Raw genomic sequence first — 16,418 nt, forward strand, 5'->3', positions numbered from 1 at the left:
GGAAAATCTCATCTCACAGATTCTTAGTGATTCAGAGTGCTGGTGGAACTCTTGATCAGCATTATTGTTTTTTCCAGTGTACACAATTGGTCTTTTCAGATGTAGCAATCACATATTTGGAAAGAAAGAACAAGCACTGGTCCATATGCTCCTTGAGCACTGGCCTCTTTTATATTCAAAATAGGGAGCTTTGGTTTAATACAGGTTTACTAACCAAGTGCTTAAACCACAGCCTAATCACAGTTTAAGATTCTGGTTGGTAAACCAGCAAACCACGGTTTCCCATTTTGGATGTAACAGGGAACTATAGCTTAAAGAGACCAGGATTGAAGCACTTAAATGAGCATGTGAGGGGAGGGGAAGTAGCAAATGAGGGGAAATCCTCCATTTCCTTTCAACCTGTTAAACTTCCTAATATTCAGGCATACCACAGAGCTCCACAAGGATGTCACAACATGCTCAAAATACCCACACTATAAAGAGTCATAACATATTTCAACTGCATCATGTTGAAGCTTCTTATTGATTCTCTCATTCTAGTAAACATCAGTAGATAAATAATAAAAGGATGAACCAGTAAAAATGTTCATAATAACAACAAGATGAAATTCTTCAGCATGTCTATTAAGAGAATAAATTATCATAAGACACTGCACTCAAACTAATTAGCCCAGACAATCCTATTCTCTCCACCCACATACTCTGTGCTTTTCTTTGTTAAAGCTGACCATTAAAGACATGAGGATTTGATCAACAGCCATAAGAAAAATGACTCATTTGAAGTCCTGCTGTTCCACAAGGTGTTGAATCACCAGCGTACAGACACCCAGCCTATAATAACTTGGGCAAAGTCTTCTGTTTCCTACCTGATTATTCTTACACACCCACATTTCTTAAATCCAAGGCAAGCACTAAACCAATGTTTTCTTTGTTAATCTGCTATTGCTAGGAAACTGTGCTCCATCATACTTGAGTGTCTTGGTTATCCATTAGTTATGAATCTTTTGTGGTTGAAAATGTAGTAGATTGTTTCTGTGGCAAGTGAGATGTTATTCACAAATAATTACAAGTCTTAGCATCTCAGTTGGTGGTTTCTAACTGAAAGTGCCTGGATATGGATGTGTCAACAAACTATTCAGATATGACTAAAGAAATGATGTTGAGTCAGTGATAAATTAAAGCCACTGGACTAAATTGTAGATTTCTTCACCAATCCTGCCTGGTCTTGTAGCTCATAGGGACTTGACCCAACTTCTTACATTTCTCTGCTAAATTCCTGCAGCTTTGGTAGCTAGGAATGACATGATGGTGTCCTGGTTCCATACCATACTATTCATATTTTCAGTAGGGTATTAGTCCTGGATTCCTATAGCATCTCACACCTACTCATCCTTAATGGGCAAACCTCCTCCATTTTGTCTATTGACTGACTTTCACCTCCCTTCCTATAGCACACTACTTTCCTTTGTTTTCTATTAAGCAACAGAAACATCTGTCCTAAGCTGCAGAGCACAAACTCTGAAAACATTGTAGTTACAATAAGGCAAGACAAGAAGGATTTGGGGGAGAAACTTCCAAAAGATATTAAAACTAATACTAAAATATATTTACATACATAAAAAGCAGGAAACCAGCCACAGAGCTGTGGCAAAGATGTAAAAAAAATAAATGAAAGAAGATTAAAAGAACCGAGAAGCTGATAAATTAATTATACCAGTTGTCAATGCAAAAGATGGTGGAAATATATGGATATGGTTCACAACTGGTATAAGAACTATGTAAACTTGAGGTAATAAAGGATTAAATTTTAGAATCAGTAAAAAAACCAAAATGTAGAAATTCAGTTGTGAACAGTGCCTGAGGAGAGGAGAGCAGGGAAGTCTTTATTTATTTATAATGCTTTTCATCAGGATAAGCTTCCAGGGCAGTTCACAAAAATCAAACTACAGCAGACTAATTAAAATACAAAAATAATTGAATGAATACAAACTAGTAGATCAGCAGCAATAGATCAGAGGAAGGAATAGTATTATCTCTGGAAATAATTAAGGAAAAAGTAATGACTTTTTAAGCCCAAACTACTCGGTAGCAGATCAGTGTCTTCAAATGTGACTCTGTCCATGTCTAAAGTGAGGATGCAATTAAAAGAGGTTTCCTTCCCACAATCCTTAACCATGCAGTCTATCTCCTTAAATCTTTCTTTCATCTTGCAAGATTCCAATACTGCAAAAATAAAGGCTCAAATGGGAGAAAAAGCAACAGGAGAAAAGGTGGTTGGTGGGGTGGCAATTTAAATCTTCAAAGCTTAGCCCCAGAGTCAGTTTGTTTGCAAATGTACAAATCTGTAAAATGTACAAAGTATATTATATTGTCAATACTAATCCTTCATCCTGTCTAAGGGAGCTCTTTCACTATATAAATCCCCAGCTAGCAAATTGCCTAGCTAAAATTTATTTTTGAAAAGCTGTGCAGAAGGGAAGATGTTTAAAATTTAAAACCAAGATCTGTTGTGTTAGGAGCTCTGTTACTTGCTCCAAAATGGGATATTTTTAATAAAGCTAGTGGGAGTGTTGGCTCACAGTGGGAAGAATCCTGAAGCCAAGCAAGACAGACAACCCAGATGTTAACTGGCTAGCCAAAGCACATGTTGATCCAGTTAAAAATAAGCTATTTTGTAAAGCCGTGTATTATTGGATTTACTTTATGGTACAATAATGGTAGAGGCCTAAATATATTTCAAAACCACTACTACCTCACTGAAATGCTATTGTCAAGTTTCCATTAAACATTACATTATTAATATAAACTGCAAAATAAAGTTAGGGACTGTATTTTTAGGTAAAAGCCATTGACCCCTATCTGTGGACACATGAGCACAGCACACCAATATTTCAATTTTGAAATAATCCTGCATGTCTAAGTGTACCTGCATGTACTGATGATGCTCAGCCTAGAAACTGCTGAGGAGGGAATTATCTAGGATCTTCCAAGTAAACAAAACAAGAGCTAAATAGGAAGAGCAGCCTTTGGGCTTAGCTTAACAGGGGGGATCAAATTACAGATACACAAGGATATAGCTCTTCCATCTCTGAAAATAAATTTCAACTAATTTCAACTGGTTACTTTAAAAGTTTAAATTATTTATTCATAATTTCACACAGCATACCAGTAAAATCCATTTCTTAGCTAACTCATCCAAGTACAAAATAGTCCTGAAGAAGTAAAGTTTGCTCAGGTTTTGCTCAGGAATATTGTAAGTTTATTTTTACAGGATGCAGAAAACGTATACTATTATCAGTTCATCAGCTGGGGGAAAAATGTTTACTGAACATTTAATATGGAACACAAATGAAAAAGAACTTTACAACCCCATATAAAATTTTGAGATAAATGCCCATTGTTTGGCACTTATTTCACACTCTAGGTCCTAAACAACCACAACAGTGTTAACCTTATCTGTTAAAGGTTTTGTACAAGGGGGGAAAGCACAAGCCAGGTTTTTCTTCTTCCCTAAGAGCATGAAGGTGTGACTATAATTCCAGATTATTATTTTTAAAAAAACTTAATAAAGTTAAATTACAAACACATACGGTATTTTCTTCTGTCTTAGGCCCTATTCACATACACATCTCACAGAATGAGAGTCAAATGCTGATGCAGTATAGATTAAAATAGTGTGGCTCTGCCGATTTGACTCTTAATTTTCATCTGTATCTTGTTGGGGATTACACAATTTAGAAGTGACTTTCAGCACTGCTAGCTGTATGTGTGAATGACATTTTTGGCTGTGTTCGAAGGGTAAGAATGTTAAATCCTTCTGCAAAGGTTATTCAGAAGCATTACTTCTACTGTTCAGAAATTGTATGTACCATAGTACATTGCCCAAATAAATGTTCAGTGTCATCTGATGCCATAGTTCTCTTGGCCCAGTAAGCAGATGTGCCGACTTTAGTTTCTGCATAATTCAATAGTATATTTATTTTCTTCTTTCTCAAAATGGAAATCCTGCTACGGACCAATAGACAAGGTCTGAAGAACCACCGAAGTATTTCTACATGCTCAAAGGAACTTTGAACTTATGCTTCTTGAACTGCGACCCTCGGGGGAGATTTAAAAGCAGTTTTGTGATATGACATGGAGGTGTTCTATTTTTAAGCAAAGGAGGGAAAAAAACAACACTGGAGATAGGTACACTTTTGAATACAACAAATATAGGCCTCTGGATCCTGATCTTTGTCAGTTAAGCCTTTGCAAACTCGATACTAAACACAATGTAAAGGACACTTACAGTACAATCCCATACATATCTTCCCGAGGTAAGCTCTAATGAGTTCAGTGATATTTACTTCCAGATAAATGTGAATATGGCTGCTATCCAAATTGGCTGCTGGTCCTTGCTGCTGGATATGGTTAGGGTAGTGTGCATGCCCGACTGCCACAGGAAGTATGGTGGATAGAACACGACAGCCTGTGGTGTTCTCACTCGTGGTAGCACTAGAGGCGCACCCACTGGGCTACTGGGGCACAACCCTCCCAGTAAAAATGTCAAGCATTTTTTCTTAAATCTCCTCTTCAAAATTTCCAAACCACACACACTTTCTGGTCCCACACACATTTTATACTTCCTTGAATTTATGGAAGCATTTCTGTCAGTCTCCTGTTCTCTGGCCAATCACCTACCTGCAGCATTCGGCCAACCCTAATCCAAAAGTATAGCTATGGCAAAGAGGTCCCTCCTATGTGTCTAAGTAGAAAAACCAGGTGACTCATTGAGCTACTGGAAACTCAGCCTTACTTGGAATGTTCCACATTCCACATGTTGTTATGAGACCTATACAGAGCACAGTCACTATAGCAGATATGAAAGGAACCAGGACTGCTTATGGCTCCACTTTCTTTCCCAAACCTGGAAGATATTCTTCTTAATCTCAGGCATAACAGAGGCGGATTGATTAGTCTGGTGTGATGCACTCAGCATGTGAACATAGATTATGGCTTCACATTTTAAGGACTAAGCCATGCATTGCAATATATTCTGCTGTGCTCCGATGTGCCCTGGCTCAAATGAAACAATTGGGTTTTCTGGCCAATTGATTGGAATATTCTGTTCTTTTAATTTAGAGGGGGGAAGTATTTTGGATAGTGAAAAGGTAAATAGATTTTAGCAGGGAACTGTATGCAACTGGAAGCAAGTTTTCCTCACATCTTCTGGCTGGCTGGTGTGAGCCAGCAGGCCTTTGAATATGGTAGTAGGTTTGGCTACTCCACTTGATTCTGCTGCTCCAGGCAAGGGATTGAGCTCTGCCTGATACCTATTTAGATAACTGGTGCCTATCTTACATTTTTTCGGCATACATATAAAAGAAAATTTCAGAACATCCTAAGTTGCACCATGAACAAAATTATATATGTAAAGATATCTGCATCAGTAAAGGGAGCAAAATACCAACCTCTGAATATATATAGTCCTTAAAAAGCTATTTATAATGTTAAAAATGATATTTTAATAAACAATTAGTCTATTTTGATATCCCTAAATGCCACAAGCCAGATTAAAACCAATAAGTGTGGATGTTTATGCAGCCAATATGACATTTTTCATGGAAATCACAGAAAGATGCTGATTGCAAAACACTTCTCTCTATCAGATAATATATCAGCAATGGTGCTAAGCTTTGATGGAAGCACGTGTGACAGACAGGCCCTGAGTCTGCCTCAATTATCAGGAACTACATATGCATACTCCAATTCCTGTTTATTGTATTAGTTAAAATTCTACAGCATTCTCCATAAAAGTAACAGTCTACTTCTGGGACAGTTGAAAGGATAAATACTCTGCCAAAATGAAACACATGTATTTGATGTCTGGAATTATATAAAAATTGTAGAAAACCGAATACAAACAAAAATCTACTCATTGCACCATTAAGTTTCAACAACATTTGAAAGAAAAATTCTTAATTATATTCAGCCTCAACAAAAATAAGTTTTCTATCTAGCTTTCAGCTTTGATGGGAGAGTTCTTACCTCCAGCACAAGTAGCAGAACATTCTGACCAAGGTAGGTGATTCCACGTAAAGCCAACTTCATTGTCGCCACTGCCAGTACGAGAGATGGGAACATTGAATTTATACCTTATCCCCAGGTTTTGCTCCTGTAGTAAAATCTGCAGTTGAAAATAACTGGTTATACCATTAAAACACTTGGAAAAGAGTGCACTGATATTTAAACAATGGCTGCATTTGTACTAGATATTTACTTCCAGAGAACAGTTCTGAAAATCCTTGCAACATTCCTAGAATTTAGAATAATTACTTATATCTATCTTTCCAAACTGAAATAGTTGAAAGCTGAAAGTGTGTGCCCCCGGTCAAATGCAGCATGATCCCTCAAGGAGAAATATAAAAAAGCAAGAATATAATAAAATGTTCCTGTCAGCTATGTAGCAAAAGAGAAGTGGCATGCTAACAATGCAAGCCTTAACAGGCTTACTTGGAAGTAAGTCCCAGTGGGTTCAATAGAACATGCTCCCAAAAGAGCACACATCAGATTGCAGTCTAAATTGTGCTGAGCTCAAAGGTATGGAATAAGCTTGCCATGCTCCCTATGTTAGAGGCCATAAAAGTTGGTGAAGTAAATATGATTGCCTTGTTTGGAATATCTACAAGTTTTCATAATTGTAAAATAATCTGAATTAAACCCATCAAAGCTCTTGATTTCTTGAGAGTGAGGCAATGCCTCATACAAAGCAGACTGGGCCAATGCAGAAAATCTACAATGTGGTTTTTAAAGGCGGCAGAGATGCTGTTGCAAGTATCCATGAAAAATACATTTGCTTTTAAATTCCTGCTGATAAGACTGTTCTATACCTAATGTTTAAATTGCCTACCTAACACATTCTCTCACTTTTACATATAACTATAATGGAACAACAGATGGAACTACAGAAGGAATTAATCCCAGAGGGAAACTGGCCTTAACGTAAAAAGCAATAAGCATTAAAAAACGCAATTACAAGAATCAGAAGCGTTTGAGCATGTGCAGTGATTTATTTATTAACTTTGCACACTCTCATGCAAGATTACAAAACGCTTAATAAAATATCCTCGTTTTTGAAGTAGTTTGCTATGCTGCAGGAGGGCACAGACCAATTGTCTGAGAAACATCACTCCAAAGCCCCTGTGGGTAAATGAAACTAACTGAGGGCACGTGAAAATAATTTGGATTCTGGCTGAAGAATGGTCATGAATGACCAAGAATTCATGCCTTCATGTGGATAATGGAGATGTCTAGTGGAGGACAAAGCTCAAAATAATCTGATCCTTTTCCCTGGGTACAGCTTCACTTATCAATTCCAGTCTGCTAGACATGAACTCACATATTTTAAAAAGGTAATTGAACTACTTTACCATGACTATGAGATTTTCTGAGATAGGGCCTAAGGCTTCCAAAGATTCTGGTTCATCTGCTGGCCTTTTATAATGGAAAGCTGTCCCGGCAACATCGAATTTTCTAGGCCAGTCGATAGTCCAGGCACCATTAATATAATAGTCATCGTCCTCAGATTTTAAAGCTTAAAAAAATGCACAAAGTGATTAAACAATCAGGGATTCAAAGTGTAGCATCAAATGATGTCATAGTGATTGAAAGGTGGGCACCTGTCAGATTTGGCTTTTCAGTGGTGAAGAGATAAAGATCTGACCCCCACCCCGCACCGCCAGCAAGAAAAGATTCTATGGATCGTGAGTATTCTACAGTTCTCTTAAACTTGCAAAGGGTTGTTGACCAGCTTTTAATATCCTAGTTCAGCTTCAGAAATTCTAGTTCAGCTCCAGAAATTTGCATAAATCAATGTTATGCTTGCTTTGTAGCATGTCTTCCACAGTATGATCTATTTTTAAAATGATGACAATGTTACTTTCCAAAGAAATTTTGTTTGTTTCTAATTATTCTTTTGTGGCAGTCACAGTATAACTCTAGCTCTCTAATTAGAACAATTTTTCTAATATTTTGTTTGTTTTAGTTTTCATTCTATAACTAGGTAACTATAGGTATTAAAATATCCAATCGGTATCTTTGTTCTCTAGGGTGTTACAGGGTAATATTTAACAAACATTTTTGTAACTGTGGCTGTAACATGGATCCTGTGGCTTGGGACCACAAGTTGGCAAGAATCACTTGTGGTGGCTACATTCAGGCACAAAGCCAATGTACAACTGTTCCAGGTTTTGCAGACAAAACCTAAAGTATACTATTTCGTGGAGAAAGAGGGAGGGCATGGGCAAGACAACTTAGCAATGCATTTTTCTACTTCTCCCCCTTTTGTTGATTTTTTGATTCCACCTTACACACTAGCATTTGCCACTACCACTTTTGCGCTGATACTAAACCATTTTAATTATTCCCACACTGTCATTTAATTATTCCCGCACTTACAAAAGTAGTAATCAGTATATAATGTCACATTAAATCTACCTATATTGTTTGGTGCCCAATACTGGAAAGAGCTTAATAAGTTGCAGTGGGGCTGTATCTTATGTCAGTCTGCTTCTGAGGTTTCTGGAGTTAAGAAACCAATGGAAACTACTCCAATTCTAAACATGACTAGATCTTAATTCAAAATAAAAAATGACAAAATGCTTCAGAGATACCTTAAACTCATGCAGTTTGTAGTAGAAGAATGGCACAGGGTAAAGACCCCAAAAAAGGAAAGGACTGAATTAATCTATGTGAATCTGCATTGCATAACTGACATTTTCTGTGTGGTCAGGTCTCATTGTTGTAATAATAATGGCTTTGATCAGAAACCATGAGGATTAGACAGATTCAATTTACTTCTTATGCTGCTGCCTCGCTTTCTGGGAGCCAGTGGTGATGGCACAGGAAGTAACCATGGCATTCATTCAATCTTCATTATTACTGGTTTTAAAAATTGCCACTGAGGAATGGGGATCTGACTTATGTGAAAGTGGTTATCCAAGACAGAAGCTCACTTTTTTTTTAATATTATTTTTTATATTGTAAGCTGCCTTTATATATTTTATGAAAAGGGCAGCTTATAAATAGACAAACAAACAAACAAAATATTAATCAGACATCAGAATGAACTAACACAAGCTGGTCTTCTTTTACCATTAGCCTGAAACACTCTCTGCTTCCCATATATAAAGGATTAACTTACTTGAGGCCCCACCCGCTTTCCTCAGAGCCCCAATTTTCATAATCCCCACAACTCTGCTCTTAGCAAATGCAGATTGGTTGAATTCTAACTGGGTCTGGTGGGGACCCAGGAGACACCGTGCTGGCCAGGGGGAAGAGCCAATGGCTGCAGAAACATGGCGTGGCTCCAGGAGGATGGGGGTTATGCCACACCAGGTCATAACCACCACCCACCTGCCAACTGGGTAAGCAGCCATTTTTGAATTAATCAGTGCAATAAATGTACATTTAGCCCAACATGTGCCTCTCAAGGCAACCTAGATGTGGCATTAAAGGCATGATTACATTCAAAATGGCACTTTTTTGTTACAGAGCAGCTGAGGGTAGAAATAAGCAACAGGACTGTGGTTTTTGAGATGGAAAAGTTAACTCTTTTCACCTGATTAAATTAGACACCCTGAAGCTGCTGCTAGCTTCAGAAGACAGCTTCCACTTGTACCAACATAAGTTTTCCTTTCAAGGCTTACCCACAGCTTTAGGGTGGGCTGGAAATTTTTATGTGGTTCATAGAAGGGGAAGAATTAACACCCCTCTCCTCACACCACAGCCCTGATAAGGTCATTGTGGCTGTTACTTAAAAGAAATTAAAAACAGACATGTTAAATGCAATGACGGATACATATGCTCATAAATTAAATGGGGTTAGGTAAAGAGGCAGTCTTAATGTTATTTGTAGACCTATGCAATTGTATGTAATCTGGTGCATGCCATAATTTTGTTATTTGAATCCAACCCTAATTGAGTTTTTACAAGCAATATAAGAGCATCCTCTTACCAATGTAGTTCTTTGACACAGCCACTTCTTTGATTTCAATGTGAACAGAACCTTTTGGAATCTGTACCACTTCCATGTAGCCTACAAGACGAAGGTGAAACTTATTTTATGTTATCGTTTATAGCTGAACCCATGCTTGTAAATTTTCTAGGAATTACAATATAATATTGAAAGGATTAAAAAGGACCATTGGCTTCTATCTGAATGGTAGTTCTATATTGCTGGTAAAAGCTTATCAATGCACGTTTAAATGCCACTTTGTGGTATAGGGCAGGTAAGCAAACTTGAAGGAACTGGGTAGCTCCCAGAATCCATCCAGTAGCACCTTTAAGACCAACTAAGTTAGTTCTTGGTATGAGCTTTCGTGTGCAAGCACACTTCTTCCCAGAATCCAGTTCGCATCCTTGTCAAGCTCAAATAGGCCATTGAAGAAAAATCATTTAAACCAGACACCTTGACTGGGTATGGAATTTCCAAGTCTATATTGGGATTGAAAGCCTCAAAATAACTGATTGGATTGGTAAGGGAAAACACCTATCATCTCAACGAGAGGAAAGGAAGCTCTTCCGTTTATTGTGGGCCATATTCCTGAAACCTTTCTGTCCAGTATTAACAGCAGCAGATAATTATAATATTATTATTATGTTTATTACATTTGTTAGTCATTTTATCTTGCCCAAAGCAACTTTCAACCCCAAACAACTTACAATATTAACTCTAGCAGTGGTGTCAGTTGGCCACAGACATAGACTTGTTATATTGTAGGGGAGCATCCCACTCTGCCTTAGTTATAATTTTAAAAGTAGCAGACACTGAGAGTGACTTCACTGCTGCACAGGTGAGCTCTGCAGGGTGGGTAGTTAAGCCCAAGAGCTATTGTCACTCTTCTATATATATTATAGATTAAATGCTGGGAGAGCTCCTCCTCAACTTCAGAGCCATCACTCCACTTCCGGATATGAGCTTAACCACTTCAACAAAGGCAGGGAAGTGAATTGGATTCTGGGAGCAGCCTACTTATTTTAAGTTTCCTGGCTTCAACTATAAGGTGGTACTGCAACTTGCACTGATTAGCTTCAGCAGCAACGGGAAAATGGTCTGGATCATTCTTATGACAAGGACACCGACAAATGACTCTGGCGTAAGTCTGAAAGAAACAGAAAAGTTGAAACTCCTACATTATTTCTGGATCCTTCTTGGATTCTCCTTTTCATAAATTCATGTCCTAAATGAGTCACACTTCAATCCCAGAATTATGAAGAAATAATAATATCTATATTTGCTTCTCTTACATGATAACTAGACATTTCTAAGGCAGCCTTACAACATACAAGTAGCAGGAAATGATGGAAGGAAGGAGAAGTAAGTAACAGGGCTGGGTCAAAAGTAGGCAACAATTTTATATTAACCAGCACCAGAATAGTTTTGTGACAAATGGACAGGGACTCAAGTAAGTCATGCCCAATCCAACAGCTGGATAGACTGTAGTGGGGGGTGGAATGGCATCAGCAAGAGATATTGCTATATTTAGTTGCTTTCTAAACTGTAGTCCTTTTATAGTTAAGAACATTTTGGCAAATGCCTTCACACTTACCTCCTCTAGGCAATGTGTCATTGAAAAAACCTTCGATAGCTTCACATGTACTCCCATCTCCTCCACATACTCGACATCTGTCTTCTTTAGCATCTGATCCCAAAATATTGTCACACCCAACATGCTGAAAATAGGTACAATCAGAATAATTATGCAATAAGATAATTGCATCCTCAGTTAAAAACACTGGGGACAGTAGTTTTAGAAATTTATGACCAAATTAATGGCATTCTTAAATTATTCTCAAACAAAATTGTTGTGAAATCTCTCTTGCTTTTCTGTTTTATGGTGATGACAATGAGAAACTGCAAATAATAATAAGCTATTATTTCTTTACATGAACACCTGAACATTTGTACCACATATTTTGCATTGCACATTATAAATTACAGTGGTACCTCTGTTACCAGCCCTGTTAATGAATTATTCAGTGTACGAACTCCACAAAACCGGAAGTAGGTGTTCTGGTTAGCGTACTTTACTTCAGAAGACAAATGGAAGCTGAACAGTGGAAGGGCACCGGCGGCAGGAAGCTTCAGTAGGGAAAGCTTGCCTTGGTTTAAGAACGGACTTCCGGAACGAATTAAGTTCGTAAACCGAGGTACCACTGTACACCATTCCACTGTTTTGTGACATTGCACTGCTGTACCTGCTATTCCCCCACCCTAAGCTCTTGGATGCTGATGCACCTTAGGATCAGATAGCTAATTTTGTTGGTAATCAAAAAACAAACCAATAAGTAGCAGTTATAGTGTTTTCTTCATGCACTTGAAAGAATGTTTTTAGTTATTTGTTTTGTTTGCTTATATCTGGAATGTAATTAAGAAACATGTCTATGCAACAATTCAGAGAAGTTCAGAATATTCTACTCTCAGCAGCTCCTTTAATTTAGAGCCACCATTCAAAGCAGATCACTGAAACTGGCACAAGTGGTGTTAGTCTGGAAACTTCTCTGAAACCCATGAAAAAAAGGATGGGTACCCCAAATAGTTTATTATTGGCAGCTCTTACACTAGATGAAAACGGACGCGGGTGGCACTGTGGGTAAAACCTCAGTGCCTAGGACTTGCCGATCGCATGGTCGGCGGTTCGAATCCCCGCGGCGGGGTGCGCTCCCGTCGTTCGGTCCCAGCGCCTGCCAACCTAGCAGTTCGAAAGCACCTCCGGGTGCAAGTAGATAAATAGGGACCGCTTACCAGCGGGAAGGTAAACGGCGTTCCGTGTGCTGCGCTGGCTCGCCAGATGCAGCTTGTCACGCTGGCCACGTGACCTGGAAGTGTCTGCGGACAGCGCTGGCTCCCGGCCTATAGAGTGAGATGAGCGCACAACCCTAGAGTCTGGCAAGACTGGCCCGTACGGGCAGGGGTACCTTTACCTTTACACTAGATGAGGTGCTGATAGGGAAACGTTTTCTAGTTGATTTGGTGTAAATTAATAAGAAGCATGGTACCTTGCATTCTCCATTGATACAAATATCTAGCGAATCTGCATTGCATTGCGTTCCGTCGATCACTGCAGGGGCACGTTCAGTATAAAAGTTGTAACCTTCTGCTAAGCAGTTTAATGCACATGGCTTAACACCACCTAGGCAAATAAAAACAATATTGTATTATATTGAACCATGGCCCACCATTTCTTGCCACTGCAACTGTTGCGGCCATTTTTTGACACCAGCTGCTACCCCTGCAGACAGCTTTGTGGTCGTCACTGACACTACCAATACTGTGCAGCCAATGCCTGTGGGCACAGTATTTCTATCATTTCATATTTATTTCATAAAATTTATATACCACTTGATTGTAAGAAGGAACTCAAAGCAGTTAAACAACCTCAAAGTGTTTGCTGAAAGGTTGAGCAGCTACAGATCACCTTTGCTACAACCAAGGCACCCCACGAACAGCGTGCAGGGAGAAGAGCAGTGGTGGGCAAGCAGGCAAGGCAAGCAAGCAGGGTTCGGAATTGTGCTAATTTGCCACCTCTGCCCCTGGCCAACTAAGGCAATTGCCTCATTTCGCCTAATGGGTGGGTCAGCCTGGTTCTGTACTCTCCATGTCTTCTTCACACTTACAATTTCGTTTTCAGCCTCTAGCCTCTCTGCCTGACCCACTTATACTGATGCCATTGGCTTAGCTGCTCTGATGTTAAAAAGGAACTGGGTAGCCTTGGACTAGTCCAGTAATGGCCAAACTTGGCCCTCCAGCTGTTTTGGGACTACAATTCCCATCATCCCTGGCTAACAGGACCAGTGGTCAGGGATGATGGGCCTTGTAGTCCCAAAACAGTTGGAGGGCCAAGTCTGACTATCACTAGACTAGGCATATGCTAAGAGGGAGAGCTTGGAATTCAGTTCCAGCAGCAGTGAGTATTTTTGGGTTGAACAATCCAGATAGTCCTCCAGAATAGCCTTCTCAGCAAAAGCCTCCTTTCTGACAAACTTGCTCAGCCACAATCCAGTTCTAGTTTGAGCCTCCATACACTTGAAGAAGGAATAACTTGTAGGGAAGTTCAAAGGACGGGCTATTGACCTGCTTAAGATAATGATACGTCATTGCCTGTTATATAGCCTAAGATGCTGTAGTATTGAGGGCTTGGATATGAATATCAGCAGTAGTGCTTATGCCATCCCCCCCCCAAAGTCCATTTGGACAGGTAAAGGCCTCCGCACCATGTCTTCTTCAAGCAGTATGATTACAAAACAATGTATTACCTCCTGTATATGGTTTCCAGTTGTAATATTTTCCTCGGAAAGGCATATTGTCAAAGTCTGCACACTGTTTTTCTCGAAAATCGCGGGCCCCAAAAGGACATGGCTAATAAAATAATAAAATAAGTTAGTATTTGCTAAACTTAAATATTAAAAGGCACACATTAATGGCTCAGCATGAGACCACTGATTTTCACAATAAAAGTTGTTTCAAATAAAGTTGCCAAACAATATATCATAATTGCTTGCTTTTTTTATTCTGCTTCTTTGATTTTAAAACTGGATGTCAGTTACAAAGTTATTTTAAGAACGTAAAATGAATCTTTTAATTCAAATGCATGTCATTATTCACTTTGTTTATGTAAAGACTAGGCACAAATTCTTCATTAGTATCACAATTTTAAAACTGCAGGTTACAATCCTAATTAAAATGCAGTTATTATTACTTATATACCACCCTTCATCACAAGATCTCAGGGCAGTTCACAGAATATGTTCGCAATCCTATGCAGGTCTAGTCAGATAAATGTGAATACAATTGCCACATCAGTTAAGTATACTGAACTATTTTGATTTCAATTGGTTGTGTCCAGAATTAAACCTTCCTATCTAATGCCCTAGGCTGCTTTGCTGGAGCTCAATCTCACAGGACTCAACCTCAAAGACTTACTATTGTCAATAGTTGTGCCACATGAAGAATGCTAAGATGAGAGCAAGGCTTTGCTAAATCAAAGATTCTGCTATATAAGTTTAATAGAATCAGGTAATAGCAGTCAATGTAGGTTGCTGCATCATGTTTCTCCAGTCAGTTTGTAAAATGTGACTAAAATGTTTTATACATGTGGGGAATATGAAACATGAATGATGTTTAGCTCTTGTATTACTACTTGAACAGATATAGGCTTTTGCATTAATTACAGGGCAATCTTCTTCACATCCACCAACATTCAAGTGGCCAGAGGATTGGAGAAGATCAGTCTACATCCCAATTCCAAAGAAGGGCAGTGCCAAAGAATGCTCCAACTACCGCACAATTGCACTCATTTCACACGCTAGCAAGGTTATGCTTAAAATTCTACAAGGCAGGCTTAAGCAGTATATGGACCGAGAACTCCCAGAAGTGCAAGCTGGATTTCGAAGGGGCAGAGGAACCAGGGACCAAATTGCAAACATGCGCTGGATTATGGAGAAAGCTAGAGAGTTCCAGAAAGACATCTACTTCTGCTTCATTGACTATGCAAAAGCCTTTGACTGTGTCAACCGCAGCAAACTATGGCAAGTTCTTAAAGAAATGGGAGTGCCTGATCACCTCATCTGTCTCCTGAGAAATCTCTATGTGGGACAAGAAGCTACAGTTAGAACTGGATATGGAACAACTGATTGGTTCAAAATTGGGAAAGGAGTACGACAAGGCTGTATATTGTCTCCCTGCTTATTTAACTTATATGCAGAATTCATCATGCGAAAGGCTGGGCTGGATGAATCCCAAGACAGAATTAAGATTGCTGGAAGAAATATCAACAACCTCAGATGTGCAGATGACACAACCTTGATGGCAGAAAGTGAAGAGGAATTAAAGAACCTTTTAATGAGGGTGAAAGAGGAGAGCGCAAAATATGCTCTGAAGCTCAACATCAAAAAAACGAAGATCATGGCCACTGGGCCCATCACCTCCTGGCAAATAGAAGGGGAAGAAATGGAGACAGTGAGAGATTTTACTTTCTTGGGCTCCATGATCATTGCAGATGTTGACAGCAGTCATGAAATCAAAAGATGCCTACTTCTTGGGAAAAAAGCAATGACAAACCTAGACAGCATCTTAAAAAGCAGAGACATCACCTTGCCAACAAAGGCCCGTATAGTTAAACCTATGGTTTTCCCAGTAGTGATGTATGGAAGTGAGAGCTGGACCATAAAGAAGGCTGATCGCCGAAGAATTGATGCTTTTGAATTATGGTGTTGGAGGAGACTCTTGAGAGTCCCATGGACTGCAAGAAGATCAAACCTCTCCATTCTGAAGGAAATTAGCCCTGAGTGCTCACTGGAAGGACAGATCGTGAAGCTGAGGCTCCAATACTTCGGCCACCTCATGAGAAGAGAAGACTCCCTGGAAAAGACCCTGATGT

General features: G+C 39.1%; 1 protein-coding gene across 15 annotated transcripts in view; it reads right to left on the reverse strand.

Moving 5' to 3' along the window:
* The window catches only part of ADAMTS6 (ADAM metallopeptidase with thrombospondin type 1 motif 6), a 124,681-nt gene that overhangs the window by 10,223 nt on the left and 98,040 nt on the right, over nucleotides 1-16,418 (reverse strand). For all 15 annotated transcript variants that reach the window (XR_013977150.1, XM_080972368.1, XM_080972369.1 and 12 more), the window contains 6 exons: nucleotides 14,296-14,398; nucleotides 13,039-13,172; nucleotides 11,589-11,712; nucleotides 9,995-10,075; nucleotides 7,410-7,573; nucleotides 6,028-6,166 (listed from right to left, as the gene is read on the reverse strand). Coding sequence is in view for 14 of the 15 variants with exons in the window: in XM_080972368.1 (XP_080828494.1) it covers nucleotides 6,028-6,166; nucleotides 7,410-7,573; nucleotides 9,995-10,075; nucleotides 11,589-11,712; nucleotides 13,039-13,172; nucleotides 14,296-14,398 (745 nt within the window). In the remaining variant the exon portion in view is untranslated. The remainder of the gene's footprint in view (nucleotides 1-6,027; nucleotides 6,167-7,409; nucleotides 7,574-9,994; nucleotides 10,076-11,588; nucleotides 11,713-13,038; nucleotides 13,173-14,295; nucleotides 14,399-16,418) is intronic.

This window comes from Podarcis pityusensis, assembly GCF_964106645.2.
Source record: "Podarcis pityusensis genome assembly, chromosome: 11".
Taxonomy (NCBI): Eukaryota; Metazoa; Chordata; class Lepidosauria; order Squamata; family Lacertidae; genus Podarcis; species Podarcis pityusensis.